Source organism: Talpa europaea, assembly GCF_964194135.1.
Source record: "Talpa europaea genome assembly, chromosome: 3".
NCBI lineage: Eukaryota > Metazoa > Chordata > Mammalia > Eulipotyphla > Talpidae > Talpa > Talpa europaea.
The window spans coordinates 74278693-74295554 of NC_140069.1; the positions used below are offsets into that span (position 1 = coordinate 74278693).

At 36.6% G+C, this 16862-nt stretch overlaps 1 protein-coding gene across 1 annotated transcript in view; it reads right to left on the reverse strand.

Annotated features, from left to right (window-relative positions):
* The window catches only part of SUGCT (succinyl-CoA:glutarate-CoA transferase), a gene marked incomplete at both ends in the record, with an annotated part of 823481 nt that overhangs the window by 716354 nt on the left and 90265 nt on the right, over positions 1-16862 (reverse strand). Inside the window, one exon of the mRNA XM_084229769.1 lies at positions 5605-5696. Coding sequence (XP_084085895.1) covers positions 5605-5696 — 92 coding nt within the window. The remainder of the gene's footprint in view (positions 1-5604; positions 5697-16862) is intronic.

Genomic DNA, 16862 nt, shown 5'->3' on the forward strand with positions numbered 1-16862 from the left:
AAGAGTCCATTGAAACAATCAGTTTGGCAAAATGGCAGGATGTATGTAAAATTAACAACACAAAAATCAGTTGCCTTTCTATACATAAACAATGACATAGAAAAGGAGGAAATTTACAGTTACACAAAAAAAATAAATAAATAAACTAGGCATAACCCTAATAAAGGCGGTAGCAGATCTACACAAAGAAAATTAAAAGATACTGTGGAAAGAAACAGAAGAAGTCACAAAGAAAGGGAAAAATATTCCCTACTCATGAATTAGAATAATCAACATTGCCAAAATGGCCATTCTCCCCAAAACAATGTACGAATTCAATAAAATCCCAATAAAAAATATTAATGGCATATTTTAAAGACGCATAGCTAAACTACTGAAATTTCTATGGAATCACAAAAGACCCCAAATGTAAAAGCATCTAGACAGTGAAGAAAGAGAATGGAGGTATCACACTTCCAGACCTCAAACTGTATTATAAGCCACAATAATGAAAACAGCCTGGTACTGGAACAAAAACAGACACACGGAGCAATGAGATGGAATTGATTTTATAAGTGGGAAGAAACAGAAAACCGATAAAGGAACACCGATGAGGTTAACACAGATGAGGTTAACATAAAGACTTGTCTGAAGAAAAAAAAAACACTATGGACAAGAACAGAATGGAGTGACATATTCAAAATATTTCAAGACAAAAATGTCAGCCAAGAATACTTTATCCTAAAAAATCTTTCCTTCCTACATAAGGGAAAAATAAGGACCTATTAAGAAATATAAAATCTTGGAAATTTCAAACCACTAAACCCCAACTCCAAGAAATAAAAAAAAGGCTTTATGATTTAAGCCAAAGAGAAATATAAAAATAAATAAATAAACAAGGAATTAAATACAGCCACAATATTAACAAAATGGTAGTCAAAGATTCCACTGTCAGTTCTACAAGTAAACCATGCCCAAAGAAGGCCAGGACAGATATACTTATCATCAGATAAAATAGACTTCAAGCTAAAAAAGGTGACAAAAGACATGGATGGACCATATATAATGATCAAGAGTGTACACCAGGAAGACATAACACTCATCAATCTATACTCACTAAATGAAGAAGCCCAAAAGATATTTGACAATTACTGTCATATCTGAAAACAAATACTAAAGAAAATATATATGTGGTAGGAGACTGCAGCTCCCCAGTCTTATCAATGAAAAGATCAATGAGACAGAAAATAAACAAGGACACAACCCTAAACAAAGATTTGGACCCCATGGGCCTGTAAGATATTTATAGGACACAATACACATTAAAAAAAAAAAAACCCAAATACACATTTTTCTCAAGATGCAGACTGAAATCATACTGTGACACAACATGATAATCTGAACTAGGAATCCTGGACAGTGTAATAAAGATTTGAAACACTGCATGCACACAACAGCAGTAAGCAAGCCAAAGGAAGTTTATTTGAAGACAAAGACCAGCTCCTGGGAGCAAAACCACAAGGGTTAAATAAACAGGCTAGCTCCTGCCAGCAGTGAGCAGGCCTGAGGAGATTTATGTAAGGACAGATAAGAAGCGAAAACAGCTCCCACGCTCACAGGAGGCGTCCTGAATGGGTTGGTCCCTGTGAAGAAAACTTGGGGGTTTTTATAATTATGCTCATGTTTTGGGTCTCGGGGATGAGCCATGGTGATCATTCAGTTTCTTCACTGATCAATCTTGGCTGATGTCCTAACATAGATTAAGTGGTAATAGTGTCATGGGGTTTTGTTGTTATTGCTTTTCTCTCTTCTTATCCTGGGGTTCCCATGCCTCCTGGAACCACTTTCCCTATCCTGCCTGTTATGTCTCCTGTGGCCCCAGTCCCTACCTGCCTATCAATTTCTAACCCCTCATTACCAATATCTTCCTTAACCATAAAGGTATCAAACTAGAAATCAATTACAATAAGCAAACAAGGATATCTAAAATTATGTGGAGATTGAACAACATGCTACTTGAAGACCACTAGTTAATGAGGAAATCAAAGCAGAAATTAAAAAATAACTTCAGACAAATGATAGAGAAGACATAACCTCCCAGAATGTATGGAACACCCAAAAACAGTATAAAGAGGTAAGTATACAGTAATACAGGACCACATCAAGAAAGAACCCAAAGAAACAACCTAATCTTTCATCATTAGGAACTAGGAAAAGAAGAATAAAAAAACCCAAGAGTCAGTAGAATAAAGGAAATAATAAACATTAAACCAGAAATAAATTAAATAGAAATGAAAAAAAAAGAAAACCCAAAAGATGAATGAAGCAAAAGTTGGTTCGATGAAAAAAAATAAACAAAATAGACAAGCCTCTAGCAGGCTTACAAAGAAAAAGTGTGAGAAAACTCAAATAAATAGGATCATAAATGAAGAGGAGAAATTCCAAGAGACAGAGCAGAATTCAGAGGATGATAAGAGATTACTATGAACATTTATATGCAAACAAGTTCAACAAACTATATGCGATGGAAAAATTCTCAGAATTAGTCAATCATGCAGCTGATAAAAAAAGAAATAGAAAACTTGAGCAAACCAATTAAAACAAGGAACTTGAAACAGTAATCAAAACTCCTCCAAGAAACAAAAGACAGGGCCAACTGGTTCACAATCAGGTTTTACCAAATGTTCAAAGATGAACTAATAAGTACTCTGCCAAAATTCATTCAATAAATTGGTAAAGAAGGAATATTACCAAATACATTTTATGAAGTCAACATCACACTAAGATGAAAACCAAACAAAGAAAACACAAAAAGAGGAAACTATAGACTGATCTCCCTAATGAACACAGATACTAAAATCCTCAATAAAATCTTAACACTGACTCCAACAATGCATAAAAAGGACTATATGCCATGACCAAGTGGAATTTATTACAGGAACACATGGATGGTTCAATATCCAAAATTCAATTAACATAATTCACAATGTCAACAAAACAGAAAGAAAATATAATCATATCGATAGATGCTGAAAAGCAATTGATAAAGACCAACATCCATTTATGATAAAGGCCCTCAAAAAACTTGCGATAAAAGGGAATATATCTTAACAAAATAAAAGCCATATATGACAAACCCATAACTCACATGATTCTTTTTCATTTTTTTCTATTTTTTATATATTTTTACAACATTGTTAATTTTTAAACAATATTTGCTTCCCCCCCTCAGGTGTAGTCCCCATGGAATTAGTTTTACCAATGTACCCATGTACCATCACCACAGTCCCCTGTGTGCCTCCCTCCTTCCCTCCCTCTGATCCCCCTCCCTCCTCCTTCCCTGCAGGAAGTCTTGCATTTATAATTGTCTGTTTTGGTTTTGTTAGGTTTTGTATTATTATTTCCCCCCCCATGTCTTATTTGGTTCCCCTATATTCCTCCAATGAGTGAAACCATCCAATTTTTTTTCTTTTTCCTTCTGACTTATTTCACTGAGCATAACTTTCATGATTCTTAATGATGAAAAATGAAGACCTTGCCACTATGATCAGGAAAGACAAAAATGTCTACTCTCAAGACCACTGCTACTCAATATAATACTTAAGTCCTAGCTACAGCAATTAGGAAAGAGGAAGCCATAAAATGAATTCAAATTTGAAAAGAAGTATTAAAGGTATCACTATTTGCAAATAGTATGATAATATATAGAGAGAACCCCCCCAAAAAAATCCATGAAAAACTAATTAGAACAATGAACCAGTTCAGTAAAGTATCAAGTTCAAAACCAATGCTCAAAAATCAGCAGTCTTCCTATATGCAAACAATCAGTCTGCAGAGGAAGAAATTTAAAAACCATCCCATTTACAATAATACCAAAAAAAATTAAATACCTGGGAATAAACCTAGCAAAGGAAGTGAAAGACCTATACAAGGAAAATTATAAAACAGTGTTAAAAGAAACAGAAGAGGCCATCAGGGTGGAAAGATATTACTTGCTTATGGATCAGAACATTACCAAAATGGCCATCTTACCCAGAGAATCAAATGGCAAATAAAATAAAATAAATTCAAATTGGAGGAGGGGGCCTCCCTGGTGGCACAGGTGTTAAAGACAGCACTATTAAGATATAGCCAAATTGGGAGAGAAGTAAATCTATCATTGTTTTCAAAAACATAACTAACATGCATAGAGAATCCCAAATACTCCACTAAAACAACTAACTGAAACAATAAATCAGTTCAACAAAGAGTTGGGCTACAAAATCAATACAGAAAATGCAGGTGCTAGGGCCTCCCCTGGTGGCACAGCAGTTGAGCCCTGGGCTGCGAAGTTGCCTGCAGCCTCTGCAGCAACAGTTCGATCCCTGGCCGCTGGGCGAGGGTCCCACATGGCGCGCAGACCTCTCCTGCTGCCCGCAGCTCCCCTCAGTAGTGTACTTCGTCACTCTGTTCTGCTCTCCACTCTGGCTCTGGTGAATTCTCTCACCGTCCCGCACTCTGACTGTACCCAGTGGGTGTATAAATAAATAAATAAATAAATAAATAAACAAACAAACAAACAAACAAATAAACAAAAATCTTAAAAAAAAAAAAAGAAAGACAATGCAGGTGCCTTCCTATATGCAAATAATGAGTGAGAAAAGGGAGAATTTACCAAAATGATCCCATCTACAATCAGACCAAAAACAATAAAATACCTAGTAGTCAACCTAACAAAGGAGGTAATGGGCCTATACAAAGAAAACAATAGATTTTGTTAAAAGAAATAGAAAACACAAAGAAATAGAAAGATAGTCCCGGCTCATGTTTTGAAAGACTCAACATTGTCAAAATGGCCAATATAGAGATTCAATGCAATCCCCATAAATATTTCAGTGGAACAAAAACTATTAAAAGTCATATGAACCACAAAAGACCTTGAATAGCCAGAGGTCAGTATCTCTCACATCATTCAAAAAATCAGGGCTAAATGAATCAAAGACTTGGATATAAGTCCTGAAACCATAAAATACATAAAAGAAATCATAAAGAAAACTTTCATTACATAAGCTTCAGTGACGTCTTTGTGGATTTGTCACCAGCAGTAAGGAAAACAAAAGAGAATATAAACAAATGGGACTGCATCAAACTAGAAAGTTTCTTTACAGAGAAATAAACAAAAAATGTATCAGCCATAGACCCAGCAACTCCATTTCAGCATATCTATCTGGAGAATACAAAAAACACTAATTCAAAAGGAGCTTACACTCAAATGTTTTTGCAGCAATATTTACAAAAGTCAAACTTTTGTTTTGAGGAAAGAATTATAAATATTCTGGGCCTCTCCTGGTGGCGCAGCAGTTGAGTGCTGGGCTGCGAAGCTGCCCGCAGCCTCTGCAGTGCCGTTTAGATCCCTAGCCGACAGCTAGGGTCCCACATGGTGCGACAGACCTCTCCTTCCATGCCTGCTGCTCCCCTCAGCAGTGTATTTCTTCATCAGTCTGGCTGTTCTGTTCCCTGCTCTGGCTCTGATGAATTCTCTCATCCTCCCGCGCTTCTGACTATACCCAGTGCTTGTATAAATAAATAAATAAATCTTTAAAAAAAAAAAAAGATTTATAAATATTTCTGAAGATGGATACCCACCTCAGGCCCAGTAATGTGCATCAGGCCAGAAACAGCAGAAGCAACAGCATCATAGCCAGCTCTCTGAGATAGAGGACCTGTTTGACCATACCCTAAAACAATAAGAATAGATATATTCAGTACCATGCAGGGAGACCAATAGTACAATGTGTGCATCCAGAAATCTTGCAGGATTTTGCTAATGGAGGAGGCAATAACAATCAATTGCAATGTTACACTGTAATTTATGACTTTTCTTGAAAAATCAAAAAATAATTTCAAAAGACACACATTCTCATATAGCAGCAACAAATTATAATTAAGTAACATCTCTTATCTTTACACTGAACATAAATTATCCAATATGCCAGTCTCCATCATGCCTTATTTTTTTACACATCAGCCTAACTGACTCATTGAACTTACCTCCCAGATCTCAATATTTGCTATTCTTCCTCTATAGAAAACAATTTATAAAGTAAAATTAAACAATATCTCCCTGGGTTCTATTTATTTATTGTCTCAAGGATAAAAAAATACATAAATAATAATAAAACCACATCCTTCTGAAGCACACATGGAATATTCTTCAAGATAGATCATATATTGAGCCACAAGACAAATCTCTGTTTTGTCATCAGCAAAAATCAAAGGAGTTCAAAAAGTATTTTCTTCTGTTCTCTCAGTGCTGGTTTTTATTACTGAATAACAAAACTACTGAATATCAGGATCTATATGAAACTGTCTCCAAATCCCATGTACCATTCAGGCAGAGCCAGATGAAGAATAATTCCAAATGAACAGCTATTTACTGAAATTCCATGCATACTCTGATTTAAAAATATTAACAAGGGGTGCCTCAGGGTCTTTGCTTTCTTCTCTAGCCACCTGGAAAAATCTTCCTCCATTTCATTCCATATATCCACATTCCACACTCCCTTGCACACTCTAAATCTCCAGGCCTCCGTACCAGAGAGGGCTTCCCTGAGGAATTTTTTTTTAAAGTAATCCTCACTTCTCACATGTAACCTCCCTTACTTAATTACATTCATCTTTGTAGCCCTTATCATAACAAGATATTTTAAAACATAGTTATGTATATATGTATTTGTTTATTTTCTGTCTGTTCCTTATTAAAACATATTCATGCTCCAAAAAGAAAGGAATCGTCATACAATGTTTGTGGCAATGTAGATTAGTCCAGCCTTTATGAAAAAAACAGTATGGAAGTTCTCTATGATATGATACAGTGATCCCTCTCAAAGGTATCTACCCAAAGAATATAAAAATGTAATTCAGGGCCTCCCCAGTGGCGCAGCGGTTGAGTGCTGGGTTGCAAAGGTGCCCGCCGCCTCTACAGCACCAGTTCCACGAGGGTTCCACATGGCGCGCAGACCTTTCCTGCCACCCGCTGCTCCCCTTAGCAGTGTATTTTGCCCGTCTGCCTGTTCTGCTCCCTGCTCTGGCTCTGGTGAGTTCTCTCACCCTCCCACACTTCTGACTGTACCAGTGCTTGTATAAATAAATAAATAAATCTTTAAAAAAAAAGCTGATTTAAAAAAAAATGTAATTCAAAGAGATATATGCATTCCTATGTTCACTGCAGCACTATTTACAACAGTCAAATTATGGAAACAATCTAAATGCGCAATGATAGATGAGTGGACAAAGAAACAATTAACAAAATGGCAACGATAAGTTCATACCTATTAATAATTACTTTATTGTAAATAACCTGATCAAAATTCGCTGATCGAAAGGCGCAGGGTAACTGAATATTTAAAAAAAAAAAAAAATCTATGTGCTGACTATAAGAGATTCACTTCAATTTTAAATACCCACACTGAAAGTGAACAAATAGAAATAAGATATTCATTCAATACTTAGGTAAAGCAGACTTTCAGTCAAAGATTATAAGAGACAAATCTTTTCCATAATGATAAAATGGTTAATCCAACAAAAGGCTATGGTATTTTTAAATATGTATGCACCTAGTATAGAAATACTTAAATGTATAAACCAAATCTTACCAGACCTGAAAAGAGAAATCATAGCAATACAGTGACAGTATTCAATATATTACTTCCAACAAGGGATAGATCATCTAGACCAAAAACCAATAAGAAAACATTAGACATAGATGATAATTAAAACTAGATGGATTTAGAGGCTCCCCAGTGGCACTGTGGGTTGAGCTCAGTGCTGTGAAGCTGTCCGCAGCCTGGCAGCGCAGGTTCCATTCCTGGCTGGCCAGGGAGATTCCCACATGGCATGGCAGACCTCTCCTGTTGCATCCACTGCTCCCCTCAGCAGTGTATTTTGGTTGTCTGCCTGTTCTGCTCCCCACTCTGTCTCTGGTGAATCCTCTCACCCTTCAGTGCCTCTGGCCTGTACCCCAGCTCTTGTATAAAAATAAATAAATCTTAAAAAGAAATAAACAGGGCCTCCCCTGGTGGCCCAGGCAGTTGAGTGCTGCACTGTGAAGCTATCTGCAGCCTCTGCAGCGCCAGTTCAATCCCGGCCAGGCGGCAAGGGTCGCACATGGTGCAGCAAACCTCTCCTGTCACACCCACTGCTCCCCTCAGGAGTTTACTTCAGTTGTCTGCCTATTCTGTTCCTGCTCTGTCTCTGGTGAATCCTCTCACCCTCCTGAGCATCTGGCCTATACTGGTTCTTATATAAATAAATAAATAAATAAATCTTTAAAAAAAAAAAAAGATGGATTTAACATACATTCATAAAAAAAAAAAAATCTGTCCAATCACAACAAAATGCACATCATTCTGAAGCACACATGAAATAGTCTCCAAGATAGATAATATATACGTTAGTCCACAAGATAAATCTCAATAAATTTAAGACTGAAATCATATCAAAAATTTTCTGCAGTCACAAAGGTATAAAACTAGACATAAATTACAAGAAGAAAACTAGAAAATTTTAAAATACATGGAAATTAAACATGATCTGAACATGATTAAACATGTCTCTCAATAGCCAATGGATCAAAGAAGAAATAAAAATTAAAATTAAAAAATTCTGGTAAAAAATAAAAGTGGAAGTACACATACCAAAATATGGGGAATGCACCACAAAAAGGGTCTAAGAGGAAATATTGTGACAATACAAACTACATTATTAAGTAAGAAAGAACTCAAATAAACACCTAACTCAACAGTTCAAGGAACTAGATGGGGAAAAAACTAAACCCAAGATTGGTAGAAGAAAGGAAAAAACAAAGATCAGAATAGAAATAAATGAAACAGAATAAAAAGGCAATAGAAAAGATCAACAAAACTAAGAACTGCTTTTTAGAAAAGACAAAAAGACAAACTGTTACCAAGAATAACCAAGGAAAATAGAAAAAAACCTCAAAGAAATAGAAATGAAAGAGGAAACATTTGACCTGATATGACACATATACGAGAGATTATAAAGGAGTACCATGAACAATTATACACAAAGTAGACAACTTAGAAGAAATGTACTAATTTCTAGAAACATACAACCAACCAAGAGTGAATCATTCATCACTCAAGAAATAGAAAATCCAAACAGACCAATTACTATAAGATTCTAACAAGCAATACCTAAAAAGAAAAGTTCAAGATCAAATAGCTTCACTGCTAAACTCTACCAAACAATTAAATAAGAATAAAGTGATATTCAAATCTCAACAATGACATGGAAGAACTTCTCTGCCTGTCAGATAATTGATAATCCTCATGATTAAACCACATAAAAATAAACAAAAAGGAAAAAAAATGATATGAGACAAATAATCAATGAACTGAAGAACAAAAATGAGACCTTATGAAATGAAATAAAAGAAACTCAGGAGCTTAAAAGATTACTGCAGGAGATAAAGAACCCTGCTAAAAACAATGAAAACAATGAAATGGAAGAATGGATCAGTACTATCGAAGATACAGAAATGAATAACTATAAGAAAGTGAAAATCAAAATCAACAAACAGCTATGAACCAGAGACACTCTATGGGAGGTAGGGAGGGGGGAGGGGAGGAATTGGGGTCAAAATAAGGGGGTTGCAATTGTATGGGGAATATAAAAATAAAATTTATTATAAATTTTAAAAAAAGAAATAAGAGCTGAATGAGAAAAGGAGAGAAAAGTACAAAGGAAGAAGAATGAGGACACTTTTCAACAATTATCAGACTCCAGGATGAGAGAAAATATGAGCTATAGGCATTCCAGAGGGTGAGGAGAGAGACAAAGTAACTGAGAAATTATTCAAGGAGATAAATTAAGAAAACTTCCCAAGCATAAAAAAGGAGACGAATATAGACATACACGAAGCAAGAAGAATTCCCAATTACCTCAATGAAAAGAAAACTACAGCAAGACACATAATAGTAAAGCTTGCAAGAGTCCAAGACAAGGAAAAAATAATGAAACTGGCAAGGGGGAGAAAACAGATAACTTGTAAGGAAAAACCAATCAGGTTAACTTCAGACTCTCCAAAGAAACACTACAGGCAAGAAGAGAATGGAGTAACATATTCAACAAACTTCAACACAGCAAATGCCAACCAAGAATACTTTACCGTGCAAAGCTCTCCTTCCTGTAGGAAGAAAAAAATAAGGACCTTTTCAGACAAACAGAAACTCCAGAAAGTCATTACAAGTAAATCCCCACTCGGAAATATTCTACTACAGGAAGTCCAAAAGTCAAAACCAATAGATGAATGAATAAAAACAGAATAAAGCAAAGAATAAAATCACAAAAAAGACAAACAAAACAGCAAATACAGATGCCAAAATATCAATATTAACTCAAAATGTAAATGGACTAAACTCATCAATAAAAAGACACAGAGTAGCAGGCTGGATTAAAAAACAAATCCAACCTTCTGCTGTCTCCAAGAAATATATTTAACCACAAAAGATAAACACACTAAAAGCAAAAGGTTGGAAAACAAGCCTACAAGCAAATGGACCAAAAAAGAAAGCAGGAACAGCTATACTTATATCAGATGAAATAGACTTCAAATTAGAAAAGCTAAAAAGAGACATAGATAGACACTACATTATGATCAAGGGGACTATACATCAGGAAGATATAACATTCATCAACATACACTCACCAAATGAAGGAGCACGAAAATATATTGGATAATTATTATCAGCTCTGAAAGAAGACTTTGTTTTACACTTTTTTAAAGATTTATTTATTTATTTATTTATACAAGAACTGGGGTACAGGCCAGATGCACGGGAGGATGAGAGGATTCACCAGAGACAGACAGGGGAGCAGAACAGGCAGACTGACAAAATACACTGCTGAGGGGAGCAGCGGGTGCGACAGGAAAGGTCTGCTGTGCCATGTGGGACCCTTGCTGGCTGGCCAGGATCGAACTGGCACTGCAGAGGCTGTGGACAGCTTCACAGTGTGGCGCTCAACTGCCAAAGCCACCAGGGAAGGCCCTGAAAGAAGACTTTAAAGTAAATTCATATATAGTGGTAGACTTCAACACTCCACTCTCACCAATGGGTAGATCAATGAGACAGAAAATAAACAAAGACACTAGAGACCTAAATAAAGACATAAAACTCATGGACTTAACAGACATCTATAAGACACTGTACCCAAAATAATCCGAGTACACATTTTTCAAGAGCACACACAGATCATTCTCCAGAATTGATGACATACTGGACCACAAGACAAATATCAATGATACATTAAGATCAAAATCATTCCAACTATCTTCTCTGATCAGAAAGGCATCAAAGTAGAAATAAATCATGAATAGAAAACAAGAAACACTTCCACTTCATGGAGATTGAAATCCATGCTATTGGAAGACCACTGGACTAATGAGGAGATCAAGAAGAAATTAAAAAATACCTTGAATTGAACAACAAGGAAGACACCACTTTCCACAATGTATGGGATGTAGCAAAAGCAGTAATAAGAGGAAAATATATAGCAATACAGGCTGAAATCAAGAAACAAGAAAGAACTCTGAGAAACAACCTAAGCTCACATGTTAAAGAAGTAGAAAAAGAACAACCAAAGATCCCTAAAGCCAGTAGAAGAAAGGAAATAATAAAAATCAAAGCAGAAATAAAGAAATCAAAATTTTAAAAAAATCCAAAAAATCAATGAAACCAAATGTTTGTTCTTTGAAAAAACAAACAAATAGACAAGCCTCTAGCCCAGCTCACAAAGAACAAACAGGAGAAAACAAATATAAATAGGATTATAAATGAAAGAGGAAAGATTACAACAGACCCACTGAAATTAAAAGAATAATCAGAGATTACTATGAACACTTCTAGGCAAATAAATTCAACAATTGAGAAGAGATGGACAAATTCCTAGAAAGATATAATCATCCAAAGCTATATAAAGAAGAAATAGAACACCTAAAGTGACAAATTACAAGCAGTAAAACTGAAGCAGTGATCAAAACACACCCCAAAAACAAAAGCCCAGGCCAGACAGCTTCACAAATGAATTCTACCAACTGTTCAGCAATGAATAGTGCCTATCCTACACAAACTCTTTCAAAATATTGAAAAAGAGGGAATACTACCAAATACATTCTATGAAGCCAACATTACACTAATACCAAAACCAAACAAAGACAGCACAAAAAAAGAAAATTACAGGCCAATTTCCCTAATGAACACTGATGCAAAAATCCTCAACAAAATCCTTGCCAACAGAATCCAACAATGCATCAAAGGGACGGTACACCATGATCAAGTGGGATTCATCCCAGGGGCACAAGGATGGTTCAACATATGAAAATCAATCAGTGTAATCCAACACATCAACAAAAAGAAAAATAAAAACCATATGATCATATCAAAAGATGCTGAGAAAGCATTTGACAAAGTCCAACATCCATTTATGATGAAGGCCCTTGAAATTCTCAGGATAGAAGGAACATACCTTAACATGATAAAAGCCTTATACGACAAACCCACTACCATTATTATTCTCAATGGTGAAAAGCTGAAGGCCTTTCCTTTAAGATCAGGAAAAAGACAAGGATGTCCTCTCTCACCACTGCTCTTCAATATAATACTGGAGGTCCCAGCCAAAGCAATAAGACAAGAGCAAGAGAAAGACATACAAGGAATCCAGATAGGGAAAGAAGAAGTAAAAGTATCATGATTTGCAGATGATATGATAATATACATAGAGAACTCTAAACACTCCACAGAAAAACTACTCAAAATAATCAACCAGTTCAGTAAAGTAACAGGATACACAAACAACGTGCAAAAATCAGTAGCCTTCCTATACAGAGACAATCCCAATCTAAAGAAGAAGAAATCAAGAAAACCATCCCTTTCATAATTGAAACAAAAAAATCAAATATTTGGGAATAAACCTAACAAAAGAGATGAAAGACATATACAAAGAAAATTATGAAAAACTGTTAAAAGAAATTGAAGAAGACAGAAAGAAATGGAAAGATATCACTTGCTCATGGATTGGAAGAATCAACATTATTAAAATGGCCATCCTCCCAAAAGCAATATACAGATTCAATTCTATTCCAATAAAAATCTCAATGACATTCTTCAAAGAAATAAAATGAATACTGATGAAATTCACATGGAACCACAAAAAAAAAAACATGAATAGCCAAAGACCTACTGATGAAAACAAAGGAGAAAGGAAGTATCACACTTCCAAACTTCAAGCTATACTACAAAGCCATAATAATTGAACAGTTTGGTATTGGAACAAAAACAGACACACAGACCAATGGAACTGAATAGAGAGCCCAGAAATAAAGCCACACTCTTATAAACAACTAATCTTTGACAAAGGAGTAAAGACTATGCAATGGAACAAGGACAGTTTGTTCAATAAATGGTGCTGGGAAAACTGGACCCTCACATACAAAAAAATGAAACTAGTCTACTACTTCTCACCATGCACAAAAAATCATATCAAAATGGATAAAAGAACTGTACATAAGACCTGAAACCATAAAATATATAGAAGAAAATACAGGTAAAACACTGCAAGACATACACCTCAGAAGCATCTTTAAAGATTCCTCACCCAAAGCAGTGATAGTGAAGGCAAAGGTAAAAACTTGGGATTACATCAAACCAAAAAGCTTCTGTTTGGCAAAAGAGACATTAACCAAAACAGAGAGACATCCCACTGATTGGGAAAAAAACTTTGCACTCCATTCAACTGAAAAAGGACTGATCACAATATTACTCAGCATTCAAAAAAGATAAACACATGTAATTTGCAGCAACAAGGATGGAGCTGGAAGGGATCATGCTCAGCAAAATAAGCCAGAAAGAAAAAGAAAAATACCGGATGGTCTCACTCATAGCAGGAATCTAGAAAACTTAAATAAGGGACCAGGAAAAAGAATAACTATAAGAAAGAGAATATCAAAATCAACAAACAACTATGAATCAAAGACACTCTATAGGGGGTGGAAGATGGGGAAAGGAGGGATTGTGGTCAAAATAAGGGGGTTGTAATTGTATCGGGAATATAAAAATAAAATTAAAAAAAATAAATGATATACAAAGAACACACATAGTTCAGGCCTCCCATGGTGGCGCTGGGGTTGAACGCTGGGCTGTTAAGCTGCCCACACCCTCTGCGGCACTGTTTCCATCCCTGGCCAACAGCGAGGGTCCCACATGGCACGACAGACCTCTCCTGCCATGCCCACTGCTCGCCTCAGCAGTGTACTTCGTCAGTCTGCCTGTTCTGTTCCCTGCTCTGGCTCTGGTGAATTCTCTCACCATCCTGTGCTTCTGACTGTACCCAGTGCTTGTGTAAATAAATAAATAAATAAATCTTAAAAAAAAAAAATTCTTAAAAAAAAAAAACACACATGGCTCAACAAAAACAAAATACACAATCCAGTCAAGAAATGGGCAGAAGAACTTAAAAGACATTTCTCCAAAGAGGAGATGCAAATGGCTACCAGACATATGAAAAAATGTTCAACACCTTATCATCAGGGAAATGCAAATTAAAACCACAATGCGATACCACCTTATACCAGTATGAATGGCACATATCAAAAAAACAAGCAACAACAAATGTTGGCAAGGATGTGGTGAAAAAGGAACTCTCCTACATTGCTGGTGGGAGTGCAAACTAGTCCAACCACTATGGAAAGCTGTCTGGAGGTTCCTCAGTCTACTAAAAATGGAGCTACCATATGAGCCAGCAATTCCACTACTAGGGATCTACCCAAAGGACACAAAACCATTGATTCAGAAGAACACCTGCACCCCTATGTTTATTGCAGCACTATTTACAATAGGTAAAACCTGGAAACAACCCAAATGCCTAAAAATAGATGACTGGATCAAGAAGATGTAGTATATATACACAATGGAATATTATTCAGCAATCGAAAAAGATAACCTCATGCCCTTCACATCAATGTGGATGGAGCTAGAAGGAATTATGCTCAGTGAAATAAGCCAGAAGGAAAAAGAAAAATATTGTGTGGTTTCACTTATAAAAGAAATATAGGGAAACCAAATAAGACATCAGTGTAAAAAACAAATAACAGTACAAAGCACAACAATGCAAAAACAGACAATTATAAATCAAAGACATCCTGCAGGGGAGGAGGAGAAAGAGGGATCAGAGGTAGGGAGTGAGGAGCACAGGGGACTGTGGTGATGGTGCCCAGATGCCTTGGGGAAGGAAATTCTATGAGGACTCAGTCTGAGTGGGGTGGGGGAAGCAAATATTGTTTTTAAAAATAATAAAATTAGGGCCTCCCCTGGTGGCACAGCGGTTGAGTGGTGGGTTGCGAAGCTGCCCGCAGCCTCTGCAGCGCCAGTTCAATCCCCGGCTGCTCCCCAGCCACTCCCCGGCCACCCCACCAGAGGAGGGTCCCACATGACGCACAGACCTCTCCTGCCGCCTTCTGCTCCCCTCAGCAGTGTACTTCGTCATTCTGCCTGTACTGTCCCCTGCTCTGGCGCTGGTAAATTCTCTCACCCTCCCGCGTTTCTGACCGTACCCAGTGCTTGTATAAATAAATAAAATAAATCTTTTTTAAAAATTAAATTAAATTAGGGGCCTCCCCGGTGGCGCAGCGGTTGAGCGCTGGGTTGCGAAGCTGCCCGCAGCCTCTGCGGCGCCGGTTCGATCCCCGGCTGCTCCCCGGCCACCAGAGGAGGGTCCCACATGGTGTGCAGACCTCTCCTGCCGCCCGCTGCTCCCCTCAGCAGTGTACTTTGGTCCTTCTGCCTGCTCTGCTCCCCGCTCTGGCTCTGGTGAATTCTCTCACCCTCCCGCACTTCTGACTGTACCCAGTGCATGTATAAACAAAAAACAAAACAAACAAACAAATAAATAAATAAAAACATGCCTCTATTAAAAAAAAATTTAAAAAATTAAATTAAATTAAAATTTAAAAAAAGTACAAACTTCCAGTTTTAAGATGAAAAATTTCTGAAAATACAATGTACATTATGACAACTATAGTAAATAATACATTAGTATATACCTGAAATTTGCTGCAAGTTAATCTTTGGTGTTTTAACCAAAAAGCAAAAAACAAAAAAATTAACTATGTGAGATGATAGATATGTTCATTAACTTAATTGTGGTATATACTTTGCAATCAAATAATCCCATTGAGGGCCTTCCTGGTAGCACAGGTGGTTGAGCACAGCACTGTGAAGCAGTTCACAGCCTCCGCAGCACGGGTTCGATCCCGGCTGGCCAGCAAGAATCCCACATGGCGCAGCAGACCTCTCCTGTCTTGCCCACTGTTCCCCTCAGCAGTGTGTTTCATCAGTCTGCCTGTTCTGTTCCCTGCTCTGTCTCTGGTGAATTCTCTCACCCTCCCGTGCATCTGGCCTGTACCCCAGCACTTGTAGAAACAAGAAAAAAATAAAATCTTAAAAAAAAATGATATTGAACACTTTAAATATATACAATTTTGTCTCTCACTCCTCAATAAGCCTGAAAAAAATAGAAAAAGAAATGTGAGTATGCAAAAAAAAAACCCTCATATAAAAATACTTTTTAGTAACAAGAATAAATATGTATTATTGTTGATGATAGGAAAGGTATCAAAATGTGTTTATGTTCCCCTTTATGTTCTATGATGGAAAATTTTACACAAATAAAAGTAAAGGGAATTATATATTCAATTCATCACCCAACTTCAATACACATTTATTCATAGTTAATCTTCTTTCCACAATATTTGTTTTTCAACTAAAATAATGGAGGGAACAAAAGGGCCATTTGGTGCTGGGTATGGTCTGGTTATATACATCCTGAAG